This window comes from Euprymna scolopes, chromosome 13, assembly GCF_053919585.1.
Source record: "Euprymna scolopes isolate OS-2025 chromosome 13, ASM5391958v1, whole genome shotgun sequence".
In the NCBI taxonomy this organism is placed as follows: Eukaryota; Metazoa; Mollusca; class Cephalopoda; order Sepiida; family Sepiolidae; genus Euprymna; species Euprymna scolopes.
Window position 1 is genome coordinate 6,609,620 of NC_136494.1, and position 19,513 is coordinate 6,629,132.

At 35.2% G+C, this 19,513-nt stretch overlaps 1 protein-coding gene across 50 annotated transcripts in view; it reads left to right on the top strand.

Moving 5' to 3' along the window:
* Positions 1-19,513, top strand: part of LOC145291925 (tensin-3-like) — a 1,436,242-nt gene that overhangs the window by 1,387,471 nt on the left and 29,258 nt on the right. For all 50 annotated transcript variants that reach the window (XM_080137783.1, XM_080137795.1, XM_080137791.1 and 47 more), the window contains 2 exons: positions 7,140-7,223; positions 14,051-14,176. In XM_080137783.1, the coding sequence (XP_079993909.1) occupies positions 7,140-7,223; positions 14,051-14,176 (210 nt within the window). The remainder of the gene's footprint in view (positions 1-7,139; positions 7,224-14,050; positions 14,177-19,513) is intronic.

Consider the following 19,513-nt stretch of genomic DNA (forward strand, 5'->3'; position numbering starts at 1 on the left):
TCGTCAGAATCCACAGGAGCACTACTAAAAGCAATAAATATAGTTATAAATATGATTTTTTTAAAACCAGAAGTCAGAAACCGGATGGACGGTTTTAACGCCCAAGCAAGCTGATCTGAGTTTTATAATTATATAGATTAAACCCTTGCAAATGAAAATTAAAACCATAACAGATTGTTGTTGCTGTTGTACGGTATTCACCCTAGGTGGGTTGAACTGGCTTTCTCCAAGGGAGGAAGTGTCATGGGAATATTAATTCACAGGCAGTCCCCAGTCGCTTGTAATGGTTGGTGCATTTTTTGGTCAGGAAGCCAGTATGTTCAGACAACCTGATCTGGTAGCACCAGATGCCCAACAGGTATTATTACTCTGGGCTAAAGTGGATCTTAGAGCAATGGTAATTAAAGGGCAACTATACATTCCCCCACAACCCCCAAATTGGGGCCTCACTAATAAAATTGAAGAAATTGTGTTTAACAGCTAAAAGAACATGACTGACACGCATATGACAAGATTTTCATTAAAAACAAATTCTCTTTGCTGTTCAAAAATAATTTCAAGTGGAATTAATGAACGTGTGTAAACATAGGATGTTATTAAAGAACATTTTTGTTTTGTGTCTTTTTTACTTTTGAGTCACCACTTATCAAGACCAGATGCTACTCAAGGATAATAGTTAATGACATGAAATGATGCTTGTTAGTTGATATCTATCAGTGTTTACTTATGGAAGAGTTTATGACATGGCCAAAAACCACTCGAGGATAAGAGTTAATATGAATGTCAGTTTAATGATGAACAGTATCATGAGAGGATTTGAAGTCGTAACACACGACCTTCACGTGTGATTCAAAACAAGTTGGTCTTTTGTCCTAACAAGACAGAGCGAGAGGAAGGGCCATAACAAACAGCATTTTACTAGAAAAGATACCCGTGTTTCGCAGCATCCTTTGCTGTAGTTGATGTTGCAAGAGCAACTATTGCTTAAAGTGTTTAAAATTTTCTGAACTTCCTCCTGAAGTGACTGAAATCCAACTATGAACGTTAAAGCAAATAGGTTCACACTTATATTGTTACATATGAAAATTTGAAGCAATTACAAAGAATCACAATGGTTAACATTTGTTTAGTGTCACAAACACATTTTTATGAAAGATATAACAAAGATACTCCAACTTGGTGTGCACCATCCCTAGGTGGGGGACCGTCATCATTCCAATTTTGATCATGATCAGTTCAGTGGTGTGGGCTGTAGGAGAGTATATATACATAGGCTATTGATCTTGACCGTAACCTTGTGCACCATCCCTAGGAGACCATCATCACGTCAGGTTTGGTTATGATCGGTTCAGTGGTGTGGGCTTTAGAGGAGTTGTACACACACACACGCACAAACGCTACTATTTTATATATTTATTTATATATATATATATATATATATAAATAAAGGATGGCAAAATGATTGGTCAGTATCAAGTAGACTTGCTGAACAGTTAGCATGGGATCCTGTTAAATATCATAGCATTTAATCATTGAAAATCTGTAAATGCTGGGAAAAAGGAGACAGTCAAATGAAAAAGCATTTTGAAATTGTTTAAAAAAAAAAAAAAAAAAAAAAAGCAGCAAATATTATTTTTATTTTGTTACTAGCGCATCACCAGCCATTGCCTGGTCATAAAATAATTCAGTCTCGAAAGACGATGGATATCCCCTGTAAGGGTGGTTGCACATGTAATTGTGAGGCAAGAGTTGTGCAATCTTCAACATCACATCTCCTGAATCAGCACTGCTTGAATTCCAAGACGATTGGAAACAATGCTAAGATAAGTGGAGGGCACATACAAGACCGGAAAGTCCCAAATCGTCACCCATCTAGTACTGGCCAGGCTCATGGTTGCTTAACTTCGGTGATCTGACAGGAACCGGTGTGTCAAACCTGATTATGCCGTACACGGTTTGAATGGACGCATGTTAAGAACATCTGTGCTTAGATTTTTTTTTTTAAATACTTTTTAGCAAGTGGATTTGTTATTCAAACAATATGTCTCCTGCAATCAGTTGGTCTACATCTTATTCAGCCATATTGTCTGCATCGCACATGTCAGACAATGTACGAGTCACATTTCCAAACTAGATTGTCTAGATTTCATGAGCAAAGCAAATAAACCTAAATAAAAAAAAATAAAAATGACGAATGGACATATTTTAAAGGTTACAAAAAAAAAAAAACTTTATTCCCAACTCCTGGCATTAATTAAATGTGCCTGTCACCAAAGTGTTTTAAAAGTTGCAAATCTGCTTTGTTATTGAATGTGTAACCAATTAATATACTTTAATGTCAGAAAAAAAAAACTCTACATACATTTTAGGCAATAAAATAACACAATTTCATCTGAAGCTTTGTAGATACCTATTTTATCTATAATCATTATGAAAATGACATAAACAAAGAATATATATATATATATATATTTCCCCAAAACCTCTGGTCTTTGTGAAGGGGAGACTAAAACTTACTTCTATGGTTTCAAATGATCTGAAATAACAAGAGGAGACTTGATTCCAAATATTTCTCATGTTATATGAGAAATGTTTTCATCTTAAATTCTGCACAATTATGCAGAATTTAGAAAAGGTAAATAAAATTCGAATTGTTAAATGAAACTAATCATATAATGAGAAATCATAAAAATGAATAATGGTCGTTTTTCAAAGGTATATGCAAGTTAGTTAAACTCCATATAGTCGCTCACATATCCATGGCTGAGTATATTAAGACGTTTGTTTTTAATAATTTTTAAATAGAAAAAATAGGCTTTTAATATCAATATCAAAACAAGAAAAAAAAACTTAACTTTATTGGTGTGTGTGTGTGTGTGTGTGTGTGTGTGTGTGTGTGTGTGTGTGTGTGTGTGTGTGTGTGTGTGTGTGTGTGTGTGTGTGTGTGTGTGTGTGTAGATATTTACATGCATATGTTCGTCCACATTCCTAGGGGTCCTGGATATGACCTTAAACTATATCCAGTGGTGAGGCCCCAGCTTGCGGGCTTTGGGGAGTGTGGAGCCATCCTTTAATTACCATTGCTCCCAGGTCCACTCTGGCCCGGAATGGTAGTACCTGTTAGAGTCCCAACTATGGGTTAAATAGAAACTGATTTGAAAACAACAAATATATTCTATTAAAAATTTTTCTTCAAAATCTTTGGATTCGGCATTAAATAACCCGAAAAGGGTTGATATGCCGTAAAACAACCAACCAACCAACATTCCTAGGATGTAAGAGAGACAACTTCCTAAAAAACACTCCCAGAGGTAGTAACTCATACCGAAATGCAATTATCGCCAGAAAAAGAAAACCTCTACTTTAATGTTTATTTATATATATAATCAACAGAACCTTTAGTCAAAGAGAGGAGACTAGAAACACATGCTGAGAAAGATGTTTATATATGGGAAAGAACGAAAGAAAAATGTTGATCTATGTAGGAGCGGGGGAGGGAAGTATTTTGTTATGGAATTAATAATCCAAGAATGAGAAAAAGGAAAACCGAAATTTTTTTTATGTTCTTGGATTCATATTATTTGGATTATTCAGACTACATCTTTGGTGTCATTTTCACAATGTTTCGCCTTATATAACCGACCTTCTTCAGGTATATCTTATTGAACTTTGGAATCTGTATGGGCGATTGCATAGTGTAGTACTTGGAAAAATTTAGTCGCAAGTTACATTCTTCTCGAAGTTGAAGTTTCAATCCTCAGTGCAGGCGACACTCAAAAATACAATTGCAAATTACTTAGGATTTTTACCCAGTCATGGCAGGCGAAACGAGAGCATGCTACACCCGGTTCCGTTCGAAATTCCGTGCAGATTTCTTGAGTCTTATAGAAAGATTCCTGGTCGGAGGTTATATCAACTAAAACATTATGAAAATAAGTCAAGATGAGATTAGTAGTCTGCATAATCCAACTTATTTATCCTCATCTAAAAAAAATACATAAACATAAAACTGCATCAACTTCTTCGTTGACAGTAGAAATTAAAAGCTGATATTTTAACATTTTACTTTTTTTTTTCCTGTGTGTTATACGTTGAAGATTGCATATTTATACCAGAAGCCATTCTTGAGATGAGGGCGTGTTCCCATGTGGGAACGATCTCAAGTTATGAACAAAATATTGCACAATTATTTGCGTTTCGAAGCGAGAAAAATGATTTCAAATGGCCAACAAACTAATAATGACTAATTAGGGCGTAACATATCACAATACATAAAAAAAATACCCAAATTCCTCAGATGTAAGTCTAGTTTATAAACTATATTACATAATGCTTTCTGTGGTTTTGCTTTTTGTTCGGTGATTTTGTTTGTTTTAGGGTTATATATACTATAGCATCATTTTCAACTTTTTAATTTCAAATATTTGTTTTCCTATAACGAAATAAATGAAATATATATATATATATATATATATATATATATATATATATAAGGATATGTTTTCTCCGTGATAAAAGCATTGTTTAAATGCAAATTCAAAATGTAAGTTTAGTAAACCAATTCAACGCAGATTTATTTACAAAACAAACAAACATTTATTTGTTTATAAATCGAAGTACTTTTCGGCGTCATCATGTCTTCATCAGGATACAGTTTTTTTTTTTTTGTTTTTTTTAATCTTATTTATCCCTCGTGTTGCATTTAACAACGCTTTTATCACGAAGAAAACATATCCGTATATAATTTTATGCTCGACCATGCGAACCTTCTAACCTGGACATTTAAAAATCACCGTTGATGACACCGAACACACCTTGTTTTTCTTAGTGGCATCATATCTTGAGGGATGAATAAGATGAAAAAAAAAAAAAAAAGATGAAAACACTGTCTATTCTGATAAAGACGAGATGACTTCGAAAAATACTTTGATTTATCTAATATATAAAAGGTCATGTCTTTCTGTCTGTCTCTCTGTTTCCATATTTTCAAACTCTATCTTTTCCGAAACGAAAAGTGACAGAGCAGCGCTAGGTGTCTCAAATGATTAGATTTTTAAGGACCTTTTATTTGCCTGTAGCCGGTTAAAATAGTTTTTAATTGGTCCAAAATGGATCAACATTAAAAAAAAAAAAATCGTTATACATTTTGTACATTCATCTTATTTTATTTTTAATTTTTAATCAGTTCATATGTGTGTCACGTTGGTACAGTGGTAACGTCACCAGCTTTGAATGCTATAGTTTTGGTTTCGGTTTCGATTCTAGCTGATGGCAACCAAATGCTTTTTGTTTTTAATTTTGTAAATCACCACTCTATAATAATAATATATATGAAATTTGGACAAATTAAGATATATCTAAGCGTATTTTACAACCGGGTTCCTCTCACCCCCACTACCACGCTAGTAAACAAATGTTTATATATTATTTAATTGGAATTCATTGAGATGAGTATTATTTATTAATTTTTATTTATTGAGGACAATTATCCTCATCTTTTCTTGTTTCACCGTTGTTTTATCGTTATTTCCATGGCAGGTGCTCGTCTGAACTCCAATCTCTGGTCCCCCCTCGCCAATCTTTCACGAAAAACACCCGTCTAGCTGAATCCACTGTGAAAAATTTCCCCCACTCTATATCTGTGCCTAAATCAAAACGCGGATTCCATGAACAAAGCTTCTTTCTTAGAACTGCACGCCTGTGGAACTCTGTTCCGTCTGCCTGCTTCCCTCCGGACTATAACTTGGATGTCTTCAAGTCCAATGTTAACAAATTCCTAATGAACTGCCCCCTTAATTAAACACTTCAGCAAATCTCCATACTAACGTAATGTACTTGCAATAACCCTTATCCCTGAGTGGCTTCCGGGCCTTGATAAGTGGTGATCACTGTGTAAAAAAAAAAAAAAAATTTCGTCCAACTATTTCTCTGAGAAAAGATGAGGTTATAATAGTCTGCAATAAATAATACATCTCAATGAATTTCAATTAAAAAATAATATACCATTCCGTACGGACCCAACCATGGAAGATCAGATAATAAAGAAAACCTGAATTTATAAGATCAAAAAATTCAACCTTGATCGTCCTTCAGGGCCCGTGGCGCAGTGGATAGAGACGTTGAATCTCTACGGTTCCAGGTGAGAATTGTCTGAAGATGATGCAATTCTCTATCTATATAAGAGCCAGGTACGTCCAAGGATGGAATACTGTTGCCACATCTGGGCAGGAGCTGCTAGAAAGGACTTGTCCTGCCTTGAGAGTTCAAAATAGACTTCGAAGCCTCGTACAAGATGTCCTTTTCTCTTCCCTGCAACCTCTATCTCACAGAAGAGATGTTGCGAGTTTGTCTCTGATGTATCGTTATTTTCATGGAAAGTGTTCGACTGAGCTTCAGTCTATGGTCCCTCCTCGCCAAACTTTCACAAGAAACCTCGTCTAGCTGAAAACACTATCAATAATTTCCCCCACTCTTTATCTGTGCCTAAACCTAAACATAGATTCCATGAACAAAGCTTCTTTCTAGAACTGCACGCCTGTGGAATTGTCTTCCGTTTTCCTGCTTTCCAGCTGACTACAATATGGTTGTGTTCAAGTCTAACGTAAATAAGTTCTTGATGAGCCGTTCTATATACGTTATCAAATTTACCGAATTTCCATTACTAATGATTACTTGTAGCAGCTGTTTAAGCACGTATGCAAATTGCCAAGTGTGCGCAGATTGGCATCAGAAGTAAAAGAAAAAAAGGAAAGAAAAATGCACCACGTGGTGAGGAGCAGAATGAAAAATGTGTGCCAAGTGAGATAGACGTGTGGTTCTGTAGTGATGGTGAGGTTTTGATAATCTCATGGCAGACGAAATGAACAGTTAGGAAAAAATTACAAGCAGGCGTTGTTTGAAAAGTAATAATAGATGCCTTTTGCTAAAACCAAAAAAAAAAAAAAAAAAATCGAGTCGGATTCCTTTTCGTTTGGTTGTTCTTTTTCAACAGTATTGGGGAGAGGGGGGGTCCAAGAGAGGTTTGAACTATAATGAACACGGTTCAAGCCTAACCGACATGTTACATTATTTCATGTTTCTCATTTGTGTGTGTTTTTTTTTATTTTTAAATAAACAAAAAATTTTATTTGATTTTTCAGAATCTGATCTGGTTCAAACCACCCCCAAATTTGTAAAGGACACGTCAAAGTTTTGGTACAAACCTACAATTAGCCGGGAAGATGGTAAGTCAAAATATTTTCCACTTTTTTCAATCCAATTCTGAAACTTTTAAATTTTTTTATTTTTATTATAAATCACGATTTATCAAGGGCAAAAGGCATTCGATTTTTTCATCTATTTTAAATGAGTGTTTTCAATATTTATCCGTTTAAATCGATTTTTTTTTGTTTTTGTTTTATGAATTTAGTATTAACTGTTGTTAGAATATCCTATTCCCCCCCCCCCCCGCGTCCTTTGTGGATTTACTAATACAAAGAACTATATATAGCGAACACTGCATTCACTGCTATCTTTCTTAGTGATGTCTTACTGATATCTCTCTTCATTGTATTTTCTGTTGCAATAAACCTGTCTTCATTTTATTAATTAGTTGTTTGTTTCACCTGACTAGCAACCATGTATATTGTGACCCTTTTCAAGAATACAACAATAACAAATCCGGAATTTACATCACTAAACTAGGAAATTACCATGGAAAAATATATATATATATACATTTAATGAAAGAAAGAATATATCTTTAACAAAGCAAACCCAATCAAAATGCAACAGGCTCTACTCGGCTAAGAGGTGCAATTAATATATTGAGTAAAAGTTACATAGAACTTTATTAATATTATCAGATCAATAAAAAAATAAAAAACTTTAGGCTATGCCATTTCGGAGCTAAATGCTTCTCATCAGAAGAGAATAGCCAGCATAATATAAATAAAAGATGGCTTAAGAACATTGCGGTTGGAAATGAAGAATGTATATATTTCGAAATATTAAATCGTACAAAAAAAAAAATATCTAAAAAAAAAAACAGTATAAACATAAATGAATAGGAATATCAATAAAAAAAATATAAGTAAATAATAGTGAACAAAATATAATAGGGATCAATAAAAAAGGAAAGAACAGAAAAGAAAGAGAAGGTAAAATTGCAATTGTGTGTGTGTATATATATATATATATATATATATATAAATGGAAACGTATGCAGGTCTAACCGGCTTCCTCCAAAGGAGGAAGCTCCATGGGAGTATGAAATTCACAAGCCATCCCCAATCGCATATATATCCCTGTTCGAGAAGATGACGGCATTATGAGTTTTTAAAACTCTTTAGAGGGAGGTGTCGATATCCTCCTACATACAGCATCTGTAATTCCCAAATTGGTCGCTCATCTGGTACGGATCAGGCTCAACATTGCTTAACTTTGGTGATCTAATGAGAACCAGTGTGTCAATGTGATTATGGCATATGCTATATATACATATTCAAGACGGAAGTAACTTTCTTTTTGTAAAAAAATATTTTTTTAAAAAGTCATTTATCAAGGCCCAGAGGCCACTCAAGGATAAGGATTAATGAGTGTAAAGTAGTCAATGGGATAATGTCAGTAATCGTTAGTCGTATAAATTTAGTAAATTGGATTACTTAAGGGGACGACTCATCAAAAACTTGTTTACATTGAACTTGAAGACAATCATATTATAGTCAGCTGGAAAGCAGGGAAATGGAACAGTTCCACAGTCGTGCAGTTCCAAGAAAGACGCTTTGTTCATAGATTCCACATTTAGGTTGAGGCACAGATAAAGAGTAGTGCAAATCATTGCGCACAGAAATCACTTTTTCCACTGCTTCAAACGTAATAGATGTATGGAAACTAAAGCCGTTTTCAGGACTGCCAGCAACCATTGTAAGAAAGTAATAAGGAACGCAAGAGTGTTGTATGCTCAATCTGTTAAGTCCAAAGTAGCTGAGCAGCGGCTTGGTTCCCACCAGTTTTGGCAAATAGCAAACAGAATCCTGAACAGAAGCGTGTGCTCCATCCCAACTATTATCAATGGACCTGAGGTAATCTCGTCAGCATCAGACAAAGCCAAACTCTTTGTCAAGAACTTTGCAGCTAATTCTACCCTTTGCGACCAAGACCGCCAACCCCCAATATTTCCTCCTGTATCAGAAAACACGCTATGTGATATACGTATATCTGTACGTGATGTTGCGAAGCTAATCAAAAACCTTGATTCGAGTAAAGCAACTGGCCCTGATGGTATTCCAATTATAGTACTCAAAAAACTTCAACCTGAATTAGCGCCCATACTTACAAAACTGTTTAAACGTTGTCTTAAGGAGAATAGTTTCCCATCTCCCTGGAAAATCTCATCAGTATGCCCTGTATTTAAGAATTCAGGTGATCGCTCATCCCCCTCCCAGTACAGGCCAATAAGTCTCCTGTGCGTCATGAGTAAGTTGCTAGAATCTGTGTTAAATACAGAAGTAATCAAACATCTCAACAAAAATAACCTTCTTAGTAACACTCAATATGGTTTCCGTTCTGCTAGATCTACAGCAGATGTCCTTACAGTTATATCGCATAGGATTAGCAAATCTCTCGACGGTGGCAATCTTTCTAGGGCAATTGCTCTTGACATATCTAAAGCCTTTGATAGGGTATGGCATAAAGGTTTACTTCATAAGATCGCTAGCTATGGTATAGGTGGAAAAGTCTTCTCAATTATTAAATCATTTCTTTCTGATAGGTTCATAAGAGTAGTAGTTGAGGGGCAAAAATCAGAAGCTCACAGTATTAATGCCGGTGTCCCTCAGGGATCCATCCTGGGCCCAACTCTTTTCCTGATCTACATTAATGATCTTCCAAATCATATCCTTACATCATTTGTAGACATTTATGCTGACGACACTACCATTTATGGTACCACATCTAAGACAGTAAACGACCAAGTTCTCTCCAATTCTCTCTCCTCTGATCTTGAGCACGTAGTACAATGGGGAAAGGAGTGGCTGGTTACTTTTAATGCATCTAAAACCAAGCTTCTCTCTTTACATCATCAACATTCTAATCCACATTTGTCATCAATTGAAATGAATGGCTCTCGTCTTCAGAAGGCCTCAAGTTTTGACAAGCTTCTGGGCTTGACCATTACTCCTGATCTTAAATGGAACACATATATCAAATCTGTTGCCAAGGCCGCTGGAAAAATGGTGGGATCTTTCTATCGATCCAGTAGATATCTCACTGCTGATGCTATTCTCTACCTATATAAGAGCCAGGTACGTCCAAGGATGGAATACTGTTGCCACATCTGGGCAGGAGCTGCTAGAAAGGACTTGTCCTGCCTTGATAGAGTTCAAAATAGACTTCGTAGCCTCGTAGGAGATGTCCTTTTCTCCTCCTTGCAACCTCTATCTCACAGAAGAGATGTTGCGAGTTTGTCTCTGATGTATCGTTATTTTCATGGAAAGTGTTCAACTGAGCTTCAATCTATGGTCCCCCCTCGCCAAACTTTCACAAGAAACACTCGTCTAGCTGTACACACTATCAATAATTTCCCCCACTCTTTATCTGTGCCTAAACCTAAACGTAGATTCCATGAACAAAGCTTCTTTCTTAGAACTGCACGCCTGTGGAATTGTCTTCCGTTTTCCTGCTTTCCGGCTGACTACAATATGGATGTGTTCAAGTCTAAAGTAAATAAGTTCTTGATGAGCCGTTCCATATAAGTTATTAAATTTACCAAATTTTCATTACTAATGATTACTATATTGACCAATTTCTACTGTACACTCTTTAACCCTTATCCTTGAGTGGCCTCTGGGCCTTGATAATGTGGTGATGCCTTTGTAAAAAAAAAAAAAAAAAAAATTATTGGTTGTGTTTTTTGTGAAAGTTTGGCATGAAGGGGATGAGATTAGAGCTCAGACGAGCACTTGCAATGAAAACAATGATAGAGCAAGGGCAGGCTAGCAACGTCTCTTCTATGGAAAAAAGGTTGCAGGGAAGAGAAAAAGGCATCCCTTATTAGGCTACAAAGTTTATTTATCTACCCTTTCATAACTTTGTCCATTACACAATCTTGACATTTTCATATAAAACTTGTGAGAATATTTCATATCTGCTAATATTTGTTAAGCATTATTTTTAGTCAAGAAAATGCCATGGAACATCATTTTCATACAAAATAACTCGTTTTGAAGTGATACCCAAAAGTAATTTCCTCTTTTGAACTAGAAAATTACCCAATTATGGAAAAACAGCTGATTTTGCTCTCTTTTTTTATATTCTGACTGTTGGTTTTGTGGCCATTGTTGTTGCGTTATTTTATGCTAAAAATCGTACATGTTTTTATGATTCATTTGTAAAATAAATACCCTTTAAGTGATAGTTCTTACTTAACTTAATGATGTGACCTTGAAATGTACTACTTTCTTGAGTCAGAATGGACCTGGGAGTAGTGACAACTATGGGGTAACCCTATTTTTCTATAAAGCTCCCAAATTGAGGTTTCATCTCTTTAATAAAGTTATAAGGTCATGTGAAAGTATGTTTTAGATTTCGAAAATAAATAAATGACTACATAAATGAAAGGAGACATGTTTTTTTTTTTTTGTTTTACAAGTTGAAATATTTATTTCTATTATTCAAAATTTATGCAATTATGTATTTCTTATGGCATTATTTTGTTCAATATACATATACAGGGGGGGGGGCATAAATGCTGTTACAAAATAAGACTCAGATTTAATCCAACAAAATAATTTATTACGAAACCTAATTACAGAAAATGATAAGCAAATACAGAAGAAAAAATATGGCAAAAGTATGATTCGAAATGTTTCCTTCAAGCTTTTATTACTTTTTGAAGGTTTTTTTTTTTGGGGGGGGGGGGTCATCTATAACCACACACACAACATCTAAGAGTATTTTCACTGGGCATTTGTTGAATTTTATCTTATTAGCTTCAATTTTTTTATACGAAGAGTAGAGCGGGTTTCATTGCCCATGATTGACCACAAAGAATAATCAAGGGCATTAAAATGAAGTGATGAGGAAGCCCATTCTTCTTTGGTAATCCTGGACAGACGGTTTTCTCTACACCACTGTTGTGTTATACAGGGTGGGCCAAAATAAGGGTCCTATTTTTAAAAATTCATAAATTCATGTAAGTTTTAAGAAGTGTTTTTCGGCCAAAATTTGTTTTGTTTATTTAAAAAAAATCTCGGAAGGGTCAGTCTACACACGCATAAAGTTTGGTGAGTTTAACTTTTATTTTGTGGAAGTTATTCAAATTTAAAGATAGGACCCTTATTTTGGCCCACCCTGTATGAGCAGTATGACTTGTCGCACCATTTTGTCGGAGAGTCAAAACTTCATCATCATACACAGAATTACACCATGGGGTCAGTGCACCTTCAAGAATGTCCTCAATGTAACGTTCTTTGTTAATCTTGACCCCTTGGGGGAGAAAAACAAGTGGAGATTTCACTCTCTCAAAAATGGCTGCCCAGACCATCACTGATGCTTGTTTCTGCGTTCTGAAAACTTTTCCTACATTATCAGGTATTGCCACATGACTTCTCGCAAAGACTTTATCATTTTGATGATTGTGGAACTGTTGAAGTGAGAATAACTTTTCACCCCTGAAGATGATGTTAATGAGCGTGCCCTCTGTGATACGATTTAACAAGAGTCAACTTCTAGTGAATCTCATTTAAATTGTCGGTGCAGAGAAAAGCTGTTGCTTTTGGAGCTTGTCGGGTGACATCTGTAGGTAACTTCGATATATTTTTTCATAATCCTTGGTGACATTTGTGCTTCTTTTGCCATTCGTCTCGTGGATCTTCTTGGATTTCGCCTGATTTTTTTTCCCTAATAGGGATGGCCTGATTGTTGTTTATCTTTGATCAACAAAGTTTGCAGCTAACGATCAATTCTTTGAACATTCTGTTGATTTTGAGTTTTTTTCCCTAACTTGAATTTTGTTGGTCGACACATTTTCATGCTTTTCTATAATGAATCTTCTCTTCGATTCAACAGACATTGTTAAAACTTTTGTTTCTGAAAAATAAGAAATCATGTATTACCTTGTCATATAATGACAAAAAAATTAGTAAATTTATCTTAATATTATCATAAAAAATAGTTCCGGAATTTTGTAACAAGACTTATGCCCCACCCTGTATAAAAATGTAAGAGGTATTAGAGATAAATTTGAAAAAAATTTTTTTTTTTTTAGAAAGGACACAAAAAAAAAATGTCATATCTTGGCTGATAATTGAAAGTGTACCTCCTAGAGGATCTTCTGCAAAATATTACAATTTCAAAGAAGTTACTTAGGACTTCTAACATATCCTCCAAGAAGAACCGGAACTTGGAACAGTCTTCATGGTGTGCTTGAAGAAACACATGAACGTTAGTTTGGTCCTGGCAATCAGTTAGTCCTTGATGTTAGACTTAGCACAATTGACATCTTCCTCAACTGCATCCCACGAAATTTTAATTGAGTGAATTGAGGGGTGGGGGGAACTGATGTTAGGACTGGTAAAGCCACAGAAGTTCTCAACCACTTCTGGGTTTTCCAGGAGGTGTAATACAAAACTGAGTCTTGCTTCCATGCATATTGCCTTCTTAGCCAACCTCTCCACCCAGCGCTTGATAACAGTGGACAGCAATTCAATGTTACCGCCTGAATTACGTTTGAGTGAGTCCCGTTCATGTCTCCGTTACAATTCACCAGCTTTCATCACACGGACTGCAAGGAGCATTTAGTTTGGGATAAATTTCCAAATCTTTTAATCTAGCACAAATCATCACTTTCTTCCAATATTTGGGTGCTTTTCAATCATCCATCATTTCCATCCATCATCCCCAGCTTCCAAATCCACTTATAATTCACAGAATATTAAAAGATTGTCAAAATTGTCTCAAACACCCTGCGTTATTCTCAATTCTGCTATGTATCTTGAAATATGCAACTGCAACGTTATAATTTCTTGTTAATTAAAAAAAATTTTTTTTTCTTTTTTTCTGTTCTCACCAGCTATAATAATGCTGAAGGATAAACGACCAGGAACATTTGTAGTCCGAGACAGTAACTCGTTCCCTGGAGCATTTGGCCTGGCACTCAAGGTAGCCACTGTGCCACCCAATGTCCAGACAAAAGCTGGTAAGTCAGATTTTATATATATATATATATATATATATATATGTATATGTATAAAACATTTTTAATTCAATTCACTATGTCATTCTATATTTCATGATATTTTTACTTTTTTTGTTTTTATTTGTAACTAGCGAGGGATACCCGGCGTTGCCCGAGTGTTTGTCGGGGTATGTGAAAAAAACCCGAAAATGTGAAAAAAAAACCCAAAAAACAGGTGCCCGTGAAAAAAAAAAAACGAAGCCTTCACGACGCGTAATTGGAAAATAGTAAAGTGTTTAAAAAAAACAAAACAGGTGCGCGTTTTTGATTGACGTGACGGCGATAGGTATTCAGCAGTTAGCATTTTGTGCGGGACAGTTTTGAATGAGGTCAAGAAATCGGTTTGTTTGTTTTTAAAAAACCCTCTCCCTGTTTATTAGGAGGAGCGAAATGAAAGCTACAGTCTGATATGACGAAGTCGACATTGAACAAACGTTACTTACCTCTCTTGAGAGTTGAGTTTCGCTTTTTTTTATACCGAAAACCGAATGTAATGCGTGCCAATGCGGAAAATGTCGAATAATTAACGTTTGAAAGTCAATAAAATTAAATAGACAGGCGAGCTCCGTGGGTAACTCTGAGATATTACAATTTATAGATGATATAAAAAGTTTTAAGAAGTTGTGAACTGAGCAAGCGCTTCTCTGAAAGAAGCCTTTTGTGGACATCAAGGAAAAGCGTACGTACATACATACATACATACATACATACATTTTGGCTTTTATATATATATAGATGACTGGTTTTTATATGCGAGTCTTTTTAATCAAGAAATATTAAAACTCTTCTAATCTTTTTTTTCTTTTTTGGTTATTTGCACATTGAATGTTTTTGATGGTGGGAGAAGAGGATACCGGTAGTAGCAGCAGCAGTAAAGAAAGGGAGAGTAAGAGGATTACAAATAAATGGTATAAATAAAAAAGATAAAAGTATAAAAAAAAAATAATAATGTAGCAACATTGATCCGACTGGTACTAAATCGGCTAATCTATCTATATATAAATGTGACCTTGTCTGTCTGAGAAACGGTCTCTACCAAACTCCTCTGTCAAATTTTTTGTCTAAAGACTTGAAAATCGCTATATAGGAGGTTTAGACCTGTAGAACAAATTCGATTTGGTTTTTAATCAATAAAAATAGCTGCTATGGAATCAAAATTATTTTTAATTGGCACTTAGCAGGTGTAAGTTGACTTGAAATGGTTTTGTATGTATGCGCAAATATAATTTATATTTTTCACAATGTTACTTTTTAAGTTCTTATATGCGTAAGTATGTAGTACAGATGGTAGCAACTAAGACTGGAGAGCTATGTTTTGGTTTCAATTTTAGTTGATGGTACCAAAGTCATATGTGTTTTTTTACTCTTTCGAAATCACTATTATATATTAAATACAATAATCATTAGAAGATTGACTCTATAATATGGAATCTTAGGCAGATATCAATCATACCAGTTATTATAGGTGCCACAGGGCTTATGAAGAAGAACCTGAAGTCCTACCTAACTAATATTCCTGGTGAACCAAGTGCAAAAGAGCTCCAGACAATTGCACTTAAGGGAACAGTGAGGATACTAAAAAGAGCTCTCGGTTGGTTTCAATAAAATGCAAGGGAATGTTGGCAGCTTGTTTGGCTGCCTCATACCCAGCATTACAATCTCAAAAAAAAAAAAAAAAAGATAATAAATACGATTTCTGTATAAATTAGAATATCATATTTAAGTGTATTTTATGATCATGCCACACTGGGAGGTCACTATTGTATATTGAGCACAATAATAATAAAATAAATAAATAAATAATAATAATAACAACTACTATAACAAAAAAGTTTTAAAAAATCTGCATAATTTAAAATATCGATAAATGTTTATCATTAGAAATTCCAAATTTTATGCTAAACAAAAAACATAATCATTTTTGGCATCAAAAAATAGATACAAATTTTTATGATACTGATTCCGATATCTCAATGTTTTGACTTTTCCAATCAATATTCCCAAAACTAGTTGAAATACGATAAAAACTACAAAGTTAAAAACAGTGAACATTTTTTGGTAGTTGTTAAGATATTGTTGGCAAATCGATTATTTTAAACAAAAAGATATTCCATACTTAATTGTAATTGTAATATATCCAAAAATTATGAAAACTCATTGAGTAGAACTGCTACTGTGTTTTTAGTAAAAAAAAGAAAGAAAAAAGTCTATTGTAAGACTACAAATGTTGGAAGCCGTGAACAAGTAATCTAAAATATTCGTTTCGAGTTATGTCCCCTGTGTGTGCGAACTCTTCACTGTTTACTTTATAACGTCTAAAAAAAATGCAATTTTACCAAATTCTCTGTAAACATTACTTTTAACTATAAATAACTTTCTACTCAATGAATTTTTGTATATATTACTACTTTCGACATGACAATTAAGTACGTAAGTGTTTTTTCTTAAAACAACATATTTTAAAAAATTGACCCGTCGACTCTATCTTAACAAGCACCATTTTTATGTATTGACTTAATGCAGGTTATTATAAAATTGAATTGAAAATACCTTTTTTTTTTTTTTTTTTGTGTGTGTGTGTGTGTGTGTGTGTGTGTGTGTGTGTGTGTGTGTGTGTGTGTGTGTGTGTGTTATGGATTTCTCCCTTTTTATTCAAGGAAAAAATCTTTCAGGGAAATGGGGGATTTTATTTTAAGAAAAGTAATTTAGCCAGACAAATTGAAAAACAAAACAACAAAAAAAAAACATCTATTGCTGTTCTTAGAATCTCTTATAAATGGTCACAAAAAATGGAAAAATGATGATTATCGTTATACGGGAGAAGGAAAAAAAAAGTGTACGGGTTCAACTTTTGTAAAAAAAAAGAAAAAAAAGTGAATTGTTTTGCTAAACGAATCCAACTTCTCTTTCTTTTTTTTTTTTGTTTTTTGTTTTTATCCCTTCTCCTCTTCATTGGAAAAAGAAAAGTGTATTTTGTAAAAATAAAAAAACAAATTCTTTATTTTCTTTATTTTTTTTACTGCAGGGGAAGAGGTTAATAAATGTCTGGTAGATGCTGGGAGGTAACGATAGCCTAGTGTTTAACAACAACTGAAGACCTGGGTGTTCCAAGTTCGAATCCAGTTTGTTCGATGAGATCACTTTCCCTTATGATGTTGGTAACCTTTACGTGGTCCCTCCTGTTAGTACCCGATGTCTTTCTAGAAATGATTCTGACTAGAAAAATATCGAGGAAACCAGTGCCAACAATAGAATCCTCGGATTCATATATGATGATGATGGAGACAACAATGTAAGGTCTGGTTTAATTATTTAAGAGAATGGCTCAACAAGAACTTATTTATATTAGACTTGAAGACAGCTTGGATTATTTTCTTTCCCTTTCTCCTCTCTATCCCACTTTTCTTTTTGTTACTGACTTTCTTCTATCTCCCTTTCTTCTCGGTCCTGGATATGACCTTAAACTATATCCAGTGATGAGGCCCCAGCTTTCGGGCTTTGGGGAATGTGGAGTCACCTTTTAATTGCCATTGCTTCCAAGTCCACTCTGACCCAGAGTGGTACCCAACTATGGGTTAAATAGAAACCGACTTGAAAACAACAAATATATTCTATTAAAAAAATTTTCTTCCAAATCTTTGGATTCGGCATTAAATAACCTGAAAAGAGTTGATATGCCATAAAACAAAAACAACCAAACCCTTTCCTCTCCCTCTCCCCCACTTGCTGCCTTCATCTCTCTCCTTTTTTTCTGTTTATCACTGCCTCTCTGATACTTGTGTAGTTAATAGACCGTGCTGAAATAACATTATTTGGTCATCCTTGGTCGAGTATGATAACAAAAATGAGTAGGATAGATATTTTTGTTATCATACTTGACCAAGGATGGCCAATGACACCATTTCACCACATTTTTTGTGGCCTTGTTCCTAATTTGTTTTAAATGTGAATTTTAAAAAGAATATTTTCTGAAAATAATTCAAAGTGTAGTAGCTATACTGTTCTTGTCATCTGGTCAGTAAGAGAGATCCTTTTATACTAAGGCAGTTTTAATTCTTGTCCCAACTCGGAATACTCCTTTTTGGAGAGCTAAATTTCCTCCACAGTATATGCCAACCTTGTGTCAAACTCAGCTTCCCTCTTGGGGAGGCAAGAAAATGGATAAGAATTAGCAGCATCTCTTCTGTGAGGCGCTGTTAAGAATAGAAGCAGTCACCCCCTCCCTTCCACGCACACACACCAGAGTCAAAAGAATTTTTTTTTTTTTCACCTTAAGCAAGACATATATTGCCACTTGCTTATATATATGCTTATATATTGCACATATTGCCAATACGGCATAATCACGTTGGCACACCGGTTCCCATAAGATCACCGAAGTTAAACAACAATGAGCCTGACCAGTATCAGATGGGTGACCATTTGGAACTTCCAGATGTTATATGTGCTCTCCGCTTATCTTGGCATTGTTTCTAGTCGTCCTGGACCTCTCCTTGCCACAGGACTCGAGCAATGCCGATTCAGGAGAGGTGTGGTTGGAGATTGCGCAACCCTTGCCTCACAATTACACGTGCAGCTGCCCCTACAGGAGGTGTCTTTTGAGACTAAACGGAGGCATCGATTGTCACTTGTGCTAAAATGGACTACTATTTGGGATCATGTCTGATGGGCCTGTAAGGAGTTAAGCAGCGAAATGTTTGTTCACATTACATTTAAAGTTCTGCAGATTAGTACAGTCAGAAGCCGGAAACAGGGAGGGAATACCAAATTCTAGCAGTTCGAAGCAAGAAACTACTAGAGTAGGTTTTCCGGCATCGAGGGACCTCAACATTGAAGGGGTGGAATTTTGCTGCTTGTTGGGTTAGTTGAGCATATGTATGCCGAGGGGGGGTACAAGTGCTGAGAGTTCATCAGAGCACATTCCCTTAAAGTACTTGTAAAACAGGTACAAGGATGCAACTTTGCGGCGAGGGGATATAATCACATTGTCACACCAGTTCTCATTAGATCACCGAAGTTAAGCAACGTTGAGTCTGGTCAGGACCAGATGGGTGACCAATTTGAGTTTTCCAGGTGCTGTAGCCTCCCTGCAAAAGTTGCAAAAAACTAACATCGTCATCTCCCCTAACAGGGATATACATGCGACTGTGGACCGCTTGTGAATTTCATCCTCCCATGAAACGTACTCCTTTGGAGGAAGTCAGTTAAGCCTGAATAGGGTTAGTGCCAACATCTCTTATGTGAGGATTTGTAAAGAGATTAACCCCATTCTATCACTAGATTCATAAGGATACTATT